This window comes from Lagenorhynchus albirostris, chromosome 2 (genome assembly GCF_949774975.1).
Source record: "Lagenorhynchus albirostris chromosome 2, mLagAlb1.1, whole genome shotgun sequence".
Classification (NCBI taxonomy): Eukaryota; Metazoa; Chordata; class Mammalia; order Artiodactyla; family Delphinidae; genus Lagenorhynchus; species Lagenorhynchus albirostris.
Window position 1 is genome coordinate 71,183,718 of NC_083096.1, and position 20,605 is coordinate 71,204,322.

General features: G+C 38.5%; 1 protein-coding gene across 1 annotated transcript; it reads left to right on the plus strand.

Annotated features, from left to right (window-relative positions):
* Positions 1 to 19,374: 19,374 nt before the first annotated feature.
* On the plus strand, positions 19,375 to 20,277 carry LOC132515902 (olfactory receptor 10J5-like). The gene is given in 1 exon segment (XM_060142267.1): positions 19,375 to 20,277. A coding segment is annotated over 1 exon segment (903 nt).
* Positions 20,278 to 20,605: the final 328 nt, after the last annotated feature.

The following is a 20,605-nucleotide window of genomic DNA, read 5'->3' on the forward strand; positions in this document are numbered from 1 at the left end:
GTTGACTGAATAAAAACATCTATGCCTTCTGATGATCAGCATTGACTATAGTATGAGCATACATTTTTATTCTACTTGGGTTTACTGGTCAAACAGGGTAATATGATATCTACTAGATGTTTAAGATTATAAAAAGTGTAAATTCAATCTAAAAACAAATGTACAAGTAAAGATGGAATACAAATGAATTGCTTGATAGCCATTGCTTTCTGTAAATCAAGCATGGCAGTAAAACAAACAAAAAACTCCCAAGCATTTAACTTATTTTTTTCAGTTTTTTTGTGTGTTGTTGTTGTTTGTTTTTTCCTGACACTTGCCTAACACGCATGTGCTGTAAAAAGAGTTAACAGGGAAATAACTGGAGATGATGGCCAGCTTTGTGTAATCATTTAATATGTCTGCCTAAAAATCGTTTCCAGAATCTTTTTTGGTAAATTACAACCTTAGAGTTATGCTAAGTTAAATAACAGATATTCATTAAACATCTCAATCATTTCTAAGTAACGTAAACTGCTGAAATTTTCATTACTGAACTTACATTTAAGTTTATATGCTTTTGGCTTTTAAATTTTGTTTGGTATAGAGAAGCTAAATATATTTGAGTCTGTCAACACGTTCTTTTTACCATATTGAAAAATATGAGGAAGCATGGACCTATAAAACTGTGAGATGGTATATTAAAAAAAATTGCAAGTCTATCACAGAATGCTGGTGTGTGACAGGCAGTTCACAGCTGTCTACTTCCTAGACTTTTTTCTGTAAAAGAAGGGTTACTAATGGTTAAAATAGTATAATCAGTGTATGAAAATAAAACTACCACAAATTATAAGGGGAACAACTTTTTAGGCAAAGTATACAAAAAAGTAGGATGTGTTTTTCATAAGGAAACTTTTGCAAGGTATGTGTTTTCATTAAGGGAAAAATAGAATAATTTTGTCCTGAAGTGAAGTGACTGGTTGTCCCAGAGTGAGAAAGAAGAGAATAAAGGAAAAAAATCTGAATGGATATAGAAAGTTGTAGGAGGTTTAGAGGAAAAGTAATTTCATGTGTGGTTAAGCTGGCTGAGATTGAATGGATTTATTCATAAGGTTTTAAAAAAATGAGCTCAAAAATATAAGGATGCAAAACTAGAATCTGTTTTTCTTTCTATTAATATAACAGAGTTTTCTTGGTTTGTTGGTCTGTTCTTAATAGATCCTAAAAGATTTTTCTTTACTTTTTAAGTCATCCACCTAGGAAACAAAGATTCTCTGTCTTATCAGCATAATTTCCTGTGCCTTAAGTTAACCTTATTCTTGATTATTTAAGAGAACCAAGTCTTATCACTTTTAAAAGAGCTAAGGTTTTTTTGTTTGTTTTACAGTTTTGACAATTTTGCCTTCCCCAAATCAAATCCTAAATGAAATCTTCTTGACTCCAAACTGACTTTGAGATTTCCTAGAGGGCCCCTGGAAAGTCTCAGAGGATTTGTTCTCTCACCTTGTAAAAAGAGAGATGTTAAACTAATTTAGTTTATTTGATAGGTTGGATTATATGGAAAGGCATTGTCAAATAAGAGATGTTAACTTAGGTTATATTTGTATGGGTTAATATAAATATAAGTATTTCAGAAATTGTATTAATTTCCTAGAAATTGGTAAGTACTCTCTGTCCATGAAATGTCCAATGTAATGTTATCAGTCATAATTCTAATAATTATTTTAAAATGTTGAACGTCATAGAAACAACCAAACATTCCTATTAAATTAACTCTTATCATATCTTACCCATCCCGTTTTAAGTCTTGCATCACCCACAGATAATTTCTGTTTTGCTCTGGTTCCTCCGGGGAAGCATTTGCAATTATCTACAGGCCAGAGTGCTTTGTCTTCTCAGAGTCCATTGGAAAAGACTATGACAGGACCTCTGGGCTACAGGATTCTGATGGCTTTGCTTCTGTAATACCACTGGACTGAGTCAGGATTTCTAGAACTCTAACAGAGAAACTGACAGGTTCATTAAACTGTTCACCCAAGATCAAGCAGAACAAGAATTAATTACATGGGACTGAATGTATTGATAAAGAATGATTGCGGTTTTGGTTTGGGACATTGCTAGATTTTTAATGTTCTATATTTCTGGATATAAGGAACCCCTTTCTCTTAGATTATCTATACTTTTAACAATTAGGAAATGATACTTTTGTAAACAAAAATGAAACATTTATCTTTCCTCCCTCCCTGATTCCTTCAGGACTTGCATTAATTTAATGTTTGCAGAAAGTTATCCTCATTACATTTCATTAAATAGAATAGGCAGGGTCGTGTCTGGTTTTTATTTGAATACTATATTCAAAATATAAAGTCATGAGGAGATACATCATAAACAGAAAATATATGGTTAAGTCAGGAGATAGCAAAGGGAAGCTAAACATTCCCCATATCAATAAAACACCTGCCTACCTGGTTCACTTACCGTTTCCCTCCTACTTGGTGGGGAGGCTCATGGGACCTGACTTGTAAGAAACCCATTGTGGCAGCTCTTCCTCAGTTTTTAGGAATTCTTTATAGAGAGGCAACTCTCTAGAGTGATCATCTGTTTCTGGAATCTTCTGTGTTCATTACATTGTGCTGTGCCTATGTGCCTTTCATCTGTTCCTGTTAAGTTGTCACTGGTTGGTTTCAACTTTTTTGGGGGATGGGGTTTGATTAAACTGTTGGGTTATTCCTAAATTCTTGCTTTCTGATCTTCATTGACTCCATTCTCTGCAACCATGGCCAGTGCCCCTGTGACATGCTTAACTGGACTCCCTCCTAAATCTAGCATCTCTTGCTCTTTTCTGTTTGCGAAAGGAATTGAGAGTTGAAACCCATTCTCCCTAAGCACCAACTAAGAGCAGGACAGTGTGCCACGTATTTTACATAAAAACAACAACAGTAATATAAGCAATGTATATAGTATGCTAATATTGTTAATTATAATATCATTTATTACATGCCAGTCAGTAGGCTGAACATTTTATATGGTGGACCTTCAGACAGGTAGTCAAATCCTGCAGCAACCCTATTCCCTGCCAAAATTTGACTTCTACCGTAAATGCCTGGGAATCTTAGAGGGTTTTAAGCAAAGGTGACAGTATTATTCAGCATGTAGTATTTTCTTGATGACTTTGGGACACTTATGTCACTGATTATTTTACAGTGCTCCGGGGGCTACTGGAGGTGAAAATTTGCCTTGAGTTATGTGGCACCAGACAGCCCTGCTCCTCTAGTTTCCAGATGTGCATTTTATTAGATCAGGTCTGAGGATGTGCCAGGAGGAAGGAGGAGCTGCAGCTCTTAGTGAGTAGGGCAACCCCAGACCTGTTCTACCTTTCTGTTCTATTAACTGTGACCCAGAAATCCAGTTTAGCAGGCCCTCAATTAAATTCCATAGAAATAAACAGTTGTGAGCAGAATGAGAATAAACTCCGTTGAGGGAGAAGTCTAAAAACTTCTACTAATCAAGTGTTAAATGCTTTACTTTTTTTCCCCTTACAACAAATTTTTTTATCATATCCTTGTTGTTCCTTATTTTCTGAATAACAGCACAACTCAAAAACATGAGCCTTAAATGGGAGGTGTTTTGGGCCATGAAAAATATTGAACAAATGCTAGGAGTCATTGTACTTTTCTTGTAAATTAAGTGGCTCAGTAGATGGGAAATTCAAAGAAAACAGCAATAGCATAGGGCATAAGTGTAATTGTCTTCAGAGGTGGTCTTTCCTGTGGGTAATTTTTCTTCCCACTATCTTTGTCCTGTTGAAGCAGAACTTCAACTTGACTTCCGGAGCTTGTGAGCACATGATCCTTCATCCTACAGTTCAGGGCCCACCTGTCTGGGCAGATACAGGTCTAATGTAGATACCTTCATACACAAACAAGTCTTTTCTGGACATGGACAGATACAAATCCCCAATCCCTCTCACAGAGGACTGGCTCTGATCAGCCCACCTCTACAGGAATGCTGCTTCTGCCCCAGGACAATATGGGGTAAGCCCCCGCAGAGTAATCCTGTCTCAGTCCCTTTATCACTAAAGCAACCTGTTGACTCAGAGTTCGGCAACACCAGAGGAGGATTCCCTACTGGCACAGATGTGCACCAGGGCAAGGAACCCTTTATAGACCTTGGAGGAAATCTTGTCATCCCCAAAGATAACATGGTACTCTCTGATACTAGGTTTAAAAATGATCATCTCATTATTCTTGGCCTGCATCTGTAGAAGAGTCTAGAGGCATGGAGAGAGGTCAGGGCAAGCACAAAGGCACGCAGTGAAGTTCTCCAGAGGTTTTTCCAGCTGTGTGATCAAGCTCACATGAGTGTTACTAGGCCATTTAGGAAAAATAAACACCTTCCTATTCATGTGTGTGAGAGAAAGAAGGGAATACAGCAATCTGCAACTAAAATGTCAACAGGAGAAATCATAAATTTAGTCTTGTATTCAGCAATCTCTAGTCTTTCCTTCCCATGGTCCCTCCCACCTTCCCTACCGCACAGACTCATATACACCAACCTTCCAACCTGTCTGAGCAAAGGCTTCTGGGAGATTGGTGAGAACAGAGACCCATAGCAGTGGCTACATATCCTTGGCCTGGGGCTGTTAGAGAAGCAGTGGTGACCAGAATAAATGTAGCACACAGCCTAGTGGTTGGTTATCTACGGAGCTTCTGACTCACCCACGTAGAGATTCTCATTCTTAGACCTCAGGCTATTCAGGGTTTATCTGCACCTCTGGGTGAGGATGGGGGATGGAGAACACAAATAATGTGTGAGTGATTTTCCAGGCCTGCCCCCTGGTGCCGACAGTCAGAGCTACTGGTGGGGAAGGAAGGGCTGGAAAATCAGTAGGAGTTACTTATTAGATACAAGGAACTGCCAGAGCTCCACCCCACTGTGACCCAGATTCTGGTGCTGGGAAGAGAGTGGTGTGGAGCTGCAGTGTTACAGATGAGATGAGGGGCCATGCCGGCCACATCAGGAGGGCTTGACTCCACCCTCCAGGGGCCCCTCTGCTGATGGCTCTGTGCTCTGCTGGGAGCTCCTGAGCCATATGGGTGGGAGGGGGTGTCTCCCTGAACTTGGGCCTCTCATGGGCTGTGGGTGCAGGGCCTTTCCTTCTTTTTGTTCTGTGAAGTAATCTGTTTGTGGGAAATTCTGGTTTCTGCTGTAGACACTGAATCCACTCCTCCCCTACTAAATCAATATGATATGCCAGCACTTTGCTACAGAGATTCAGAGCAATGGAGGACACTGCCTCTGGTTTCTGAAGAATTGTCCTGACTCATCTTTCATCTGTCCCTTTTCCTTTCCCCTTTCTCATGACCCTTTCCCTCCCAGACCCTCACTCACTATCCTCAGAGATGTCAGAATCTGATAGTTTTGTTTTCTTCTGCCTCCAGCCTCTCAAGGTGAGGTTCAATGTCTATCTGTGGCAATACTGCCTTCCATTCAGGTGTGCACTCACTACACACAATTTTTGTGAACATCACTTGTGTGCCATGCAGTACTTAGGTTTTGCAGATAAGAGAGTGACTTTTTTGATGGGCTACATCTAGTGACCTCCATCTCTTTTGTAGTTAAACCATCATGTATTGGAGTTATAATAACTTAACCTTGCTCTCCTCTCCATATATCAAACTGAAATTCCTTAAACACAGACATTATTCCATCTATTCCACTTTTAATCCCATTAAAATGCTCTACATCTTATTTTGGTTATTTTCCTCCTGCCCACTCCCCTTTTGTTTTGGTCAGCACTTCATCCTCTTTACTTCATCTTGCCTCCCAACCTCTGGGACTGATTGCTCTGACTTAGTAACCACCTTCCAGAAGCCTTTTTTCCTTCTGTTTGAATCCTCTGAGCTGGCCAGACCCTAATTGCCACTTCCTGGAAGCAGTCCTCCACATTGTCATTCCTCTGATAACCTTGGTGAGGTTTAGAGTTGGAGTTGGGCTTAGGTTACCTTTTGCATCTTGAATGAAATGCAGGCTCATTATCCTGGGGTCTAGAACCATTCACAGTTCTTTCCCAATCTACTGATCTTGTCTTACTTCTTCCACAAATCCCACTGTGCACTCAACCTCTTCTACTTGTGGATACATGCCCTGAGTCTCTCCTTTAAATCCTTTGATTCATTCTCTTCTCTGTAACCGAAGTGGCTTTCAGGCATATCTGTTTCTTAAAACCCCAGTTCTTAAAAGTCTACCTTATATGCCATTTGCTTCCTGAAGTCTCTCCTGATCTGATAAGATGGGATGTTTCCATCTTCTGAATGCCATAGTGATGAAGGGCAAAGATTTTGGACAAATTTGGATTCCAAATCCAGCTCACTTATTTTCTAAATTTGGAAACTTAAGCAGGCATTCAAACTTTTGACCCTGCAGCTCCTCATGTGAGGACAGTAATATAACTGCCCTCCTTTGTGGGGTTTTAGTGAGTAGTAAATGCACACAGTGCTTTTTACAGAGTAAGTTCTTGAAAAATCATTATTATGACATTTTCTGGTACTACAATATTGTCTCACAGTTATTTGTATATTAATCTGAACATCCTTAGAAAACCTTACAAAAGATTCTATTTTATGCTTCTTGTCTCTGGATCCCACCCGTCATCTAGCACTTTGCCTCGTGTATGTTAGGGACTCATTAGATATTTCTTGAACTAAACAAGCAGTAATACAAATTTGTAGAATTAAAAAAAATAGTGAAGAGACAATTAAGAGAAAAGAAGGGAAAATACTGAGTCAAGCACCTTGCTATGCTTATTCCCATGGATTAAAGATTCTTATCAGAGTTCAGAGAACATAACAGATGCCTGATACTTACAATTTCTCATTGTAGATCAACAAATTACCAGTGTAGTTTGTGAAAAACACCCCAAACAAAAAAGGTTCTTCCTTTTCCTCTCCTTAACTCTTTCCTTACTGAAAGATTTAGACTTAAATCCATTATATGGGACCCAGCAAAGAAGACATTCACACTCAGAGGAAGGAATTAGTGGGGAACACTGGTGACCAAGTGCAAATGTAGAGGGCCGAGGAATGACCGTTTGTATTGCAGGCAGCAGGAGCCAGCCCAGGGACTGGGAGCTGGAGCAGGGTGAGGAGAACATCTGTACAGGTGAGGGACAGTGGTAGGAAGGGAGGTTAGCTACGCACAAGGGAATTGGAAAATAAGAAAGTATATGAAAGATAATGGGCATCTGATTTCTTACTGTTGGAAAAGAATTGCCAATGCGAAAATGTGGAAAACCTGAATATATCCTGTAGTGTTAGATGGAAATTAGAGGTATAGCTGTGAGCACATGGTTTTCAGTGTGAGTGTGTGTGTGTGTGTGTGTGTGTGCACGTGCGTGTCCCCAAAACTGTTTCCAATGCAAGTGCCTGGAAGCAGATCCAGATCTTGTGTTCTACATACTGTATATCAGTAAAAAGAACCAGGGATGCTTGAGGAAATAGCTAATTCCGTGTCTGAGGCAGGGAAGGTACAAGAGAGAGCCTAGACTATTTTTTATTTTTTTTTTGCCAGAAAGGAAGGAAATCATCAAAGTATAATGTCGGCCTGTCAAAAGGACATCAAAGCCAGCTTGAAGGGAATCCCACTGGAAATAATTTAATAATCAATATAAACTGAAAGTAATTATAACCCATTGAATAAAACAGTAAACAATGAAACTAAAATGATATAGATGAATAATTAAGTTTGATAAAAAACAGGATATTTAAATAGTTTCAAACTACCTCCCTGAAAAATATTAATTTAAAAGAGAAAGAGTAACTTCAAAGTAGAGAATCTTGACTTCTACCACCTTAAGCAATCCAACTGTACACCATTAGAAGTGGGATAATTCAGAACCATGTGCCTCTTGATAGCGTGCAGTGAAAGAACACAGCATCACTTCTGTCCTGCCAAAGATCCATACCCTGAGTCTAATCATGGAAAGACATTAGACAAACTAAACTTTAGGGACTTTTGTTTTTCTCTCTCTTTTTTTTTAACATCTTTATTGGAGTAGAATTGCTTTACAATGGTGTGTTAGCTTCTGCTTTATAACAAAGTGAATCAGCTATACATATACATATATCCCCATATCTCCTCCCTCTTGCGTCTCCCTCCCACCCTCCCTGTCCCACCCCTCTAGATGGGTCACAGATCACTGAGCTGATCTCCCTGTTCTCTGTGGCTGCTAACTTTAGGGACTTTTAACAAAATACCTGACCTGTAATCTTTGGAGATATCCAGGTTATGAAAGACAAGGAATGACTGAGAAACTTTCCTGGATTAAAGAAAGTTAATAAAGCATGCCAATAAATGCAAAGCTTGAGTCTGAGCTGGATGTATGGTTGGGACACCTGGCAAAACACTGAATGAGATCTGAGGATTGGATGATGGTGATGAGTCAATGTTACTTTCCTGATTGGGATGATTGCTTTGTAGTATGTAGGTGAATGTCTTTGTTTGTAGGGAATACTACAGTATTTGAAGGTGATGAGCCCTGTGTCAACAGCTTACTCTAAAGGTTCAAGAAAAAAAAGTTCTTCGTATTGCACCTTCAAGTTTTCTGTAAGTTTGAGGGAAAAAAAGGGATTTAGAGAGAAAAAGTGGTATTCAGTCCTGCCTGAGAAGCAGACGAGCCGCAGTAAAAAGGAAAGTAAGAGAAATTATTTGGGACGTGGAAAAACTGGGAGTGAAAATTTGCAAATTTTTCTAGATGGACGTGAGTATTGGGTGATCATTCACTCGAAGAGACTAGTTTCTTTGGGAAGTAATGTTCTTGATCAGGCGGAAGGAGGAGAGGTAAGGTGGGGGGTGTGTCTAATTCTCCTCTTGCTTTTTCTTTTCTAGGATAAGTTATCCTTTCTCAGGGCCCTGGTTGAAAACATTACTGGCTCAGGAAGAATTAAAGAAGGAATAGGGTATTCTCCATTTCAGAAAGGGAAGCATTGGAATTGTGATGTGCAAAACTGAATTCTGGGTCTTAATTTCTGTTTCCTGCCAGTAAGTGTTGAGGTGAGAGATAGTGGTTCTTGACTCAGTGTTTTTGTAGTTTTATTGTGCCATATAATAGAATTTCCTTTTTCTTAGGAAACTCTCACAGAAGTATTTAAGAGTGTAGGGGCATGATGTGTCCAACTTACTCTCAACTTAATTTAGTTAGAAATGATGAGGGAAATGGGACAAAATGTAAACAATTGGTGAATCCAGGAAAAGGGTATGTAGGAGTTCCTTATATTATACTTGCAACTTTTCTATAAATTCAAAATCTTGTTAAAATAAAAATGTCAAAAATGTGTGGGGGAAAGGGAATCAGTAACGGCATTGCCTCTGTCAGAGCTGAGAGAAACCTAGGCTAGGAGAAAGCAGAGATGTTGGAGATAACTGAGGATTAACTAAAGAATTTATCAATGTGCTTCAGATAGCTTGTAAAATCAAGGGTTATGCAAGATATCAAGGTCACTATAAACTCAGGGAAAGACTGAAGCAAGAGGTTACTGGATTTGAAACGTAAGGTAGAGTAGGATTTGGGGCTACTCAAGAATTCCTTATTCTGACTTCCACTGAAATGCTCTGGAGGTTTAAGGACATTTAACTGGATAGAATCAGACACCATAGTTGAGATGACTGCTTGCATCTGATCCTGGGGGGTGTGTGTGTGTGTTTGTGTGTGTGTGTGTGTGTGTGTGTGTTTATATTAAATCAGAGTGCATAATTCTAGGCTGACGAAATGGCCTTCTACCATAAGGTGTAAGGAGGAAGGAAAAGTACATTAAAGCCTTTACACCATTCTATAACTTCCATGTAGGAAAGAGAGGAATAAGCATAGATCAAATGGAAACATTACAACATAATTCGCTACAGTCTCAGAAGAATTTTAAAGGATTCTCAGGGGAAAGGGACTTGGATCAGTCAACAGGAGTGGGCATGGGGCAAAGTTAGGGAACTCTAGATGCCAGGAACATGCCATACCAATTGGAAAGTCTCCCAGAAGGGATCTAACTACTAATACTCAGGCTAAGAATATCTTTCTTGCTAAAATGGAATTTATTAACAAACGTGTGTCCTTGGGAAATACTGGATTTATTTACATAAGTGCCCTCTCTTGGAAACACTGTAGAGGCTAATCCTCTGTCTTCTAAAGTTCATGATAGGGATAGAGAAGCCATCTGAGAATATGGTTTCAGGATCACAAAGCACCAACCACTTGGAAAAATAAAGAAGTCCCCTTTTTAGTAAGATCCCTTGACACCTGTCTGGAATTTGACTATAGTTGTTCCCTTGAGACACTCAGGAAGTTTTAAGGAAAAGAGACCCAGGAGAGCAGGGCTAGTCAACATGGCTTTTCCTTGGAGATTCCTCTCATGATGTCTGAGTTTATAGATTTTCCTTCTCCTCCTTCTACGGACATAGCTTTCAGGGCCAGCGTGCACATCATGTGTCTCTCTTTCTCTAGGCTACAGTCCTATCTAGAGAGAGTAAGTGATTATAAGATTATAAATCCCTGAAGAAGAACGATGATTTGTTTATTTGTTTTAATTTATTTTTCTTTCTTTCTTTCTTTCTTTTTGGCTCTTTAGGTCTTCGTTGCCATGTGTGGGTTTTCTCCAGCTGCTGCGAGTGGGGACCACTCTTCATTGTGGTGCGCGGACTTCTCATTGCAGTGGCTTCTCTTGTTGTGGAGCACAGGCTCTAGGCATGCAGGCTTCAGTAGTTGTGGCACGTGGACTCAGTAGTTGTGGCTCGTGGGATCTAGAGCACAGGCTCAGTAGTTGTAGCACACAGGATTAGTTGCTCTGCGGCATGTGGGATCTTCCCGGACCAGGGCTCAAACCATTTTCCCTGCATTGGCAGGCAGATTCTTAACCACTGTGCGACCAGGGAATTTCCTGTTTGTTTGTTTTTTTTAATATTTATTTATTTGGCTGTACCAAGTCTTAGTTGCAGCACATGGGATCTTCATTGTGGCTTCTGGGATCTTTAGTTGTGGCATGTGGGATCTAGTTCCCTGACAAAGGATCAAACCTTGGCCCCCTACATTGAGAGAGTGGAGCCTTAGCCACTGGACACCAGGGAAGTCCCAGTTTTTTTCGTTTTTGTAGGTGCTTTCAGATTAGTTTTGCAAGGAGCTGGGGATACCTGCATGTCTTTATAACTTAAGCAAGCTCTAGTCCCTTGTGCTCCTGCAGATCTTTTGGGCCAGGACCTGGAGTTCTGGGGTGAGAAACTACAAAGATATGCCAATTGGGCTCATGTCTTGGGAAAAAAAATAAAAAGCACAGCCTAGCAGATTCTTTCCCATCCTATGATCAAGTGTTTTTCTTTCTCTGGCTTCTTCACATACCTATAATATTCATAAATTTTTAAACAGTCCCTGGCATCTTGCAGTTTGTGTTTCAAGGTCTCTGGAGAAGAGGCAAGAGTTTTATTTGTTCATTTTCTACAGGAGTAATTCTCCTGTAATATTTTTCAGGAGATTGGCCCAAGTTGCATATTTTAAATTTTTTCCCTTTCCTTAACAGATTCACTCAGATTTAAGTAACATACATGTATGCACCCAACATAGGAGCACTTCAATACATAAGGCAAATGCTAACAGCCATAAAAGGGGAAATCGACAGTAACACAATAATAGTAGGGGACTTTAACACCTCACTTTTATCAATGGACAGATCATCCAAAATGAAATAAATAAGGAAACACAAGCTTTAAATGACACATGGACTTAATTGATATTTATAGGACATTCCATCCAAAAACAACAGAATACACTTTCTTCTCAAGTGCTCATGGAACATACCCCAGGACTGATCATACCTTGGGTCACAAATCAAGCCTTGGTAAATTTAAGAAAATTGAAATTGTATCAAATATTGTTTCCTACCACAACACTATGAGACTAGATATCAATTACAGGAAAAAAAAACCCTGTAAAAAATAAAAACACATGGAGGCTAAACAACATGCTACCAAATAACCAAAAGATCACTGAAGAAATCAAAGAGGAAATCAAAAAAATACTTAGAAACAAATGACAATGAAAACATGATGACCCAAAACCTATGAGATGCAGAAAAAGCAGTTCTAAGAGGGAAGTTTATAGCAGTACAATCCTACCTCAAGAAATAAGAAAAATCTCAAACAACCTAACCTTACACCTAAAGCAATTAGAGAAAGAAAAACAAAAACACCCTAAAGTTAGCAGAAGGAAAGAAATCATAAAGATCAGATCAGAAATAAATGAAAAAGAAATGAAGGAAACAATAGCAAAGATCAGCAAAACTAAAAGCTGGTTCTTTGAGAAGATAAACACAATTGATAAACCATTAGCCAGACTCATCAAGAAAAAATGGAAGAAGACTCAAATCAACAGAATTAGAAATGAAAAAGGAGAAGTAACTAGTGACACTGAAGAAATACAAAGGATCATGAGAGATTACGAAAAGCAATTCTATGCCAATAAAATGGACAACCTGGAAGAAATGGACAAATTCTTACAAAAGCACAACCTTCCAAAACAGAACAGGAAAAAATAGAAAATATAAACAGACCAATCACAAGCACTGAAGTTGAAACTGTGACTAAAAATCTTCCAACAAACAAAAACCCAGGACCAGATGGCTTCACAGGCAAATTCTATCAAACATTTAGAGAAGAACTAACACCTATCCACTTCAAACTCTTTCAAAATATAGCAGAGGGAGTAACACTCCCAAACTCATTCTACAAGGCCACCATCACTCTGATACCAAAACCAGACAAAGGTGCCACAAAAAAAGAAAACTAGAGATCAATATCACTAATGAACATAGATGCAAAAATCCTCAACAAAATACTAGCAAAAAGAATCCAAAAGCACATTAAAAGGATCATACACCATGATCAAGTGGGGTTTATCCCAGGAATGCAGGGATTCTTCAATATATGCAAATCAATCAATGTGATACATCATATTCACAAACTGAAGGAGAAAAAACACATGATCATCTCAATAGATGCAGAAAAAGCTTTTGACAAAATTCAACACCCATTTACCATAAAAACTCTCCAGAAAGTGGGCATAGAGGGAACTTACCTCAACAAAATAAACACCATATATGACAAACCCACAGCCAACATCATTCTCAATGGTGAAAAACTGAAACCATTTTCTTTAAAATCAGGAACAAGACAAGGATGCCCACTCTCACCACTGTTACTCAACATAGTTTTGGAAGTTTTCGCCACAGCAATCAGAGAAGAAAAAGAAAGAAAAGGAGTAGTCCACATCAGAAAAGAAAAAGTAAAGCTGTCACTGCAGATGACATGATACTATACATAGAGAATCCTAAATATGCTACCAGAAAACTACTAGAGCTAATCAATGAATTTGGTAAAGTAGCAGGATACAAAATTAATGCACAGAAATCTCTTGCATGCCTATACACTAATGATGAAACATCTGAAAGTGAAATTAAGAAAACACTCCCATTTACCACTGAAACAAAAAGAATAAAATGTCTAGGAATAAACCTACCTAAGGAGACAAAAGACCTGTATGCATAAAATTATAAGACACTGATGAAAGAAATTAAAGATGATACCAACAGATGGAGAAATATACCATGTTCTTGGATTGGAAGAATCAACATTGTGAAAATGACTCTACTACCCAAAGCAATCTACAAATTCAATGCAACCCCTATCAAACTACCAGTGGCATTTTTCACAGAACTAGAACAAAAAATTTCACAATTTGTATGGAAACACAAAAGACCCTGAATAGCCAAAGCAATCTTGGGAAAGAGAAACAGAGCTGGAGGAATCAGGCTCCCTGACTTCAGACTGTACTATACAGCTACAGTAATCAAGACAGTATGGTACTGGCACAAAAAACAGAAAGATAGATCAATGGAACAGGATAGAAAGCCCAGAGCTAAACCCATGCACATATGGTCACCTTATCTTTGATAAAGGAGGCAAGAATATACAGTGGAGAAAAGACAGCCTCTTTAATAAGTGGTGCTGGGAAAACTGGACAGGTACATGTAAAAGTATGAGATTAGAACACTCCCTAACACCATACACAAAAATAGCTCAAAATGGATTAAAGACCTAAAAGTAAGGCCAGACACTGTAAAACTCTTAGAGGAAAACATAGGCAGAACACTCTAGGACATAAATCACAGCAAGATCCTTTTTGACCCACCTCCTAGAGAAATAGAAATAAAAACAAAAATAAACAAATGGGACCTAATGAGACTTAAAAGCTTTTGCACAACAAAAGAAACCATAAACAAGATGAAAAGCAACCTTCAGAATGGGAGTAAATATTCGCAAACGAAGCAACTGACAATGGATTATTCTCCAAAATATAGAAGCAGCTCAATATCAAAAAATCAAACAACCCAATCCAAAAATGGACAGAACATGTAAATAGGCATTTCTCCAGAAAGATATACAGATTGCCAGAAAACACATGAAAGGATGCTCAACATCACTAATCATTAGCGAAATGCAAATCAAAACTACAATGAGATATCACCTTACACCAATCAGAATGGCCATCATCAAAATATCTACAAAGAATAACTGCTGGAGAATAGGGAACCCTCTTGCACTGTTGGTGGGAATGTAAATTGATACAGCCACTATGGAGAACAGTATGGAGGTTCCTTAAAATCTAAAATTAGATTAGACTACCATTTGACCCAGCAGTCCCACTCCTGGGCATATACCCTGAGAAAACCAGATTTCAAAAAGAGTCATGTACCACAGTGTTCATTGCAGCACTATTTACAATAGCCAGGACATGGAAGCAATCTAAGTGTCCATTGACAGATGAATGGATAAAGAAGATGTGGTACCTATATACAATGGAATATTACTCACCATAAAAAGAAATGAAATTGAGTAATTTTTAGTGAAGTGGATGGACCCGGTGTCTGTCATACAGAGTGAAGTAAGAAAGAGAAAAACAAATACCATATGCTAACTCATATATATAGAATCTAACAACAACAACAACAACAACAACATAAAGCTTCTGATGAACCTAGAGACAGGACAGATATAATGACACCCACGTAGAGAATGGACTTAAGGACATGGGGAGGGGGAAGGGTAAGCTGGGGCAAAGTGAGAGAGTAGCATTGACATATATACACTACCAAATGTAAAATAGATAGCTAGTGAGAAGCAGCTACATAGCGCAGGGAGATCAGCTCGGTGCTTTGTTACCACCTAGAAGGGTGGGATAGGGAGGGTGGGAGGGAGATGCAAGAGGGAGGAGATATGGGGATATGTATATGTATAGCTGATTCACTTTGTTATACAGCAGAAACTAACACAACATTGTAAAGCAATTATACTCCAATAAAGATGTTAAAAAAAATAAGTAATGTACATGATTCGTTGTAAGTATCAATAAATTCTGTAATAGTGTTTTTATTATAAATGCAATTCTTATTGCATCTTTAAACTTTTGTTCTCCTTTTCTTTTATTTGGAATATAATCTTCATGATTAGAACATTTGCTATACTATCTTTTCATTGTATATTACTCCACTTCAGTGTTCTTATTTTCCCAAGAGGAGAATCTACACATACATTTCTCTCTGTCTCTCTCATCTTTCATTGTCTCACACTGTTTTCTTCTTTGTTTTTGTTGACTTTTTACAAATTCTTGAGTAGCTTCTTCCTATCAGAGGGGTATACCAAGAATAATTTTAAGTGGTTCACCCAAGACCACATGTTTTGACATTGGCAGTTTCCAGATCAGGTTCCAGATTTTCCAAGTCCTAGAAAATTCCCATGTTTCTTACATCACAATGAGACCTTAAGGAACTGTGGATCTAGCAGTGACAGATTTGCAGGCATAGAATCTTATTTGTGGCCAAATGAGAATCTTTTAAAAAAATCAACCTAGATGAGCTGTAATAGATTACATAATATTGTACTATACAATATTATACAGTATGATAAATACCATGCAGTGTAAATAACAACAAAATGTATCGATTTAAGTATACATTTTGGTGGATTTTGATAAATTTATGTACCTGTATAACTACCATCATGATCAAGAACATTTCCTTCATCCCTAAAAGTTCTCTAGTGTTCTGTTGCAGTCAATTCCCTAACAGTTCTGGCAACTACTGCTTGTTTTCTTGCAGTATAGAATAAAATTATATTTTCTAGAGTGTCCTATAAATGGAATTACACTGTATGTGCTCTTTTGTATCTAACTTCTTTGATTCATTATAATGTTTTAAAAGATCTGTCATGTTGTTTGTATTAGTAATCTGTTCCTTTTATTGCTGAGCAGTATTTTGTTACACAGATACACCATAAACATTCGAGTTGTTTCCAGTTTCTGGCTTTTAGGAATAAAGCTGCTAGGAACATTCATGTACAGGTCTCTGTGTGGACACATGTTTTAATTTCTCTTGTGTGAATACTTAGCAAAAATATTGAATCATGGGATAAGCATGTATTTACCTTTCTAAAAATATACCAAACTGTTTTACAGATTGGTTGTACCATTTTACATGGCCACCATCAATGTTTAAGAGTTCCAGTTCTTTCAGTTCCCTGACAATATTAGGTCTTGTTTTAAATTTTAGCCATTTGAGTGAGTGTATAGTGGTATCTCATGGTGTTAGTTTACATTTCTCTGGTGGCTAATGATGTTATGATGTTGAGTATCCTTTCATGCACTTATTGACCATTTGTATATCTTCTTATGTAAAATGTCTGTTTAAATATTTTTCCAATTTCAAAAATACGTCTTAGTATTGAGTTGTAAGAATTCTTTACATATATCTAAACTTTTATTCAGAATATATATTGTGCATATTTTCTCCCAGTCTGTGGCTTTCCTTTTCATTTATCTAACAATGTCTATTGAAGAATAGAAGCTTTATTTTGATGAAGTTCAATTTGTGATTTTGTCCTTTTATAGTTTATGCTTTTTATTTTGTATCTAGGAAATTTGCTCATTCCAAGGTCATGATTTTATCACATTGTTGTCTAGAATTTTTAGTTTTAACTTTTATATTTATGTCTTTGATTCATGTTGAGTTGTTATTTTGTGTATGGCATGAGGTAAAATTTGAGGTTTATCATTTTTCCATCTAGATATCCAGTTGTTCCAGCAACATTTGTTGAAAATACTATTATTGAGATACTTTAGAACTTTATCAAAAATCAATTGATCGTATATGTGTGGATTATTTTTGGACTGTGTTTTGTTTCATTGATTTGTATGTTTATCCTTACACCAATACCATGCTGCCTTGATTACTGTAGTCTTCAACTGCAGTAGTGTAAGTTCTTTAACTTTAAAAATTTTTTTGATATTGCTGTGGCATTCTTGGTTCTTTGCATTTCCATATACATTTTAGAATGGGCGTATGTTTTATTATCCTGACTAGAGGATTTGGTATCCTAATCTTATGAGGGTCATTGTGAATCCAGAAAATGGAATAGACAGTAGACATTATTTAAGGAAGAATTCCATTGAATGTGATGATGAGGTAGATATGACTCCAAAATGCTGACCTTGATTGAATGGAATATGGGTGAGGTCATCAAGGAAGACAGAGAAGTTGAGATGGAGAGGCTTTTCCAAATCTAAGAGGGTAGATGTTTAGCTTTTGAAAAAATAAAATTTATTATGTCAGCAAGACCCACAAGTAGAAAAGTCCAGAGGAAGGTACATCATAGACTTGGAGAAAAGACTGTTGATGGAAATAGAGATTTGAGAGCAATTAATTTAGAAGTTATAACTGAAAAAATTGAGGAGAGCATGGAGAGAAAATAGCAAGGGCCAAGGATTGACCAAAGAACAACATTTCCAATTACAATATAGGTGAAATGAGCAGCTTCATGGAAGAGAACTGAGTGCTGAGAAAAGAGAAAAAATAGTGTGGTGTCATGGAAACCAAGGTCAGAGAATATTTCCAGGAGGCAGGGTTTTCAGAAGTGTAAAATGAATCAGAAGGACGAGAGAAAGAGGAAAAAGCAAAGTCTGACAGTTTTAGCAGTGAAGACTTCTTTGACATTTGAGAGAACAGTTTTGTGGGAGGGACCGTGATGAAGCCAACTTTCAGGGAATTATGGGGGGTAGGAGAGGAAGTCTATTTCAGTAATTCTGAAAATGAAAGGAGGGAGAACAATGGAATGGTCACTGTAGAGAACCACAGGATCAGATGTATGCTGTCCACACAGGTTGTGTACTCTTGCTTTTCAACAGAGGGGACTAGTGCACTCTGTTTCTTGTAATTATATCAAATTCTGTGTTCACCAGATTTTTTAAAATAGATAGCTAGTGGGAACCTGCTGTATAGCACAGGGAGCTCAGCTCAGTGCTCTCTGGTGACCTAGATCGAAGGGGGGGAGGGAGGTCCAAGAGGGAGGGGATATAGATATGCATATAGCTGATTCACTTCATTGTACAGCAGAAACTAACACAACATTGTAAAGCAGCTTTACTCCAATTAAAAAAAATTGGTAGGCCAGTTCAGCTCCAAGTAGCTGGCAGACTCCTTTCTCCTCCTCTCTCAACTCTGGTACTTACATTACCTTGTCCACACCTTGAATTGTCCTAATCCTTTCCTATCACAGTGGAAACTAAACAATGTTCTCCCAATTACCCAACTCTTTTCCTGACTTCATTCTTAAAAGTACTACTGGAGTCAGCAAAAAAGATTACTGTGGCGGGACTTGAGTGAACTCTTTCAGTAGAGTGATCACAACAGAAGTTGTTCTGTAGTTGTTCTTTGAGGGTGTGGTGACATATTTGGACCACATTCTCTCTCTGAAATGAGGTTTCTAGATTCAGAACTCAACTGAAATACTGTGTAAAAGTTCTTGGTGGCCCTGTCACCAGATCCAGGGACTGCTTATCACAGTTCGTCATCTTCAAGTCTACTTCCTTCTGCTATATCCCCCTCGAAACTCTCACTTTTATCATTTTCTTGACATGCACTTTATTAGTGAGCCCTTTGTTCCTAGAGTTTAAGTGGTGGATATCATTACTGATAGGGACCCAAAGCATGACTCTTTCCTGGCTGTTCTCTTCCCCTTCCTAACATCACTATGATGTGTGTGTGGTGAGCATTTGCTTGGAAGTCTTCATGCACAGGGGAAGTTTGCTCCATCTTGATCATGTTCACATGTATAAGCCCCAAAGAGACAAAAGTAGTTATCTTTCTTTCTGTGCCAGGGCCATATGCGTGAGCTTGTTGGTCACAAGGGGGGAATTGGACTCACTTTCTCAGTTCAGCTGTCATTGTCCCTGCTGTGAAGTCCAGTTGCTGATGGGAATTTTCCCCTTGATGACTGCTTCCTTTTATTGCTTTAGGGCACTGATATAGTGGAATGCAGAGAAAGAACTTCACAGAAGTGGCAGAATTCATCTTCCTGGGTTTCTCTGTCTTTGGAACGCACCAGAATACCCTCTTTGTGGTTTTCCTTACCATCTCTATTTTCACTCTGGCTGGGAACATCATCATTGTGACCATCATTTGTGTTGATCTTCACCACCACATACCCATGTACTTCTTCCTGAACATGCTGGCTAGTTCTGAGACCATGTACACATTGGTCATCATCCCACGAGTGACTTCTGGTCTTATTTTTCATAACCAGCCTATCTCCTTGTAAGGCTGTGCAAGCCAGATGTTCTTTTCTGTCATCTTGGCCACTAATAATTGCTTCTTGATCACATCTATGGGCTATGACCGCTATGTGGCCATCTGCAAGCCCCTGAGGTACACAGTCCTCATGAACAAAGGAGTGTGTGCTAGGTTAGTCTGTGTGTCCTTTGGCACTGGTCTGGTTATGGCAGTTCTCCATATAATGGCCATGTTCCATTTGCCCTTCTGTGGCATTTACCCAGTCATGAAACTTTCTAGCATTGATACCACTATCAATGAGATTATCAATTATGGTGTAAGTTCATATGTGATTTTTGTTCCTGTGGGCCTGTTCTTCACCTCCTATATCCTCATTATCTCTTCCATCCTTAAGATACTGTCAACCAAGGGCTGGAAGAAGACCTTTGCCACATGTGCCTCCCACCTCACTGTGGTCATGGTCCACTATGGCTGTGCCTCCATTGCCTACCTCAAGCCCAAGTCAGAAAATGCAATAGAAAAAGATCTTCTTCGCTCTGTGACCTACACCATCATCACTCCTCTGCTGAACCCTGTTGTTTACAGTCTGAGGAGCAACGAGGTCAAGGATGCCCTATGCAGAGCTGTGGGCAGAAACATTTCTTAACAGATTGAATTGTTTTGTCAGGAGGCCTTTGGTCCAGTGTAATGTGTGTCTACTCACAAGCATGCCATGATTCACAAGTTCATCAAATACAATGTTTGTGGAGAATAATATCAAAGAGTTGAAATGCTTTTCCTTCTCATGCTCTAAGGGAAAAGCAGAAAGCAAGGTTTTTGCTCTGTCAAATTTTGTTACCAGATACAAGAATCATTCCAAGCCAGATTAAGACTACTTATTTCTGTGCCTGAGGAGTTCTGCTTGCAAACCTCTTTTGGCCCTCACTTTACCTGGCTCCTCTCAGACAGTCAAATCCTTGACCTAGTCTGGTAAG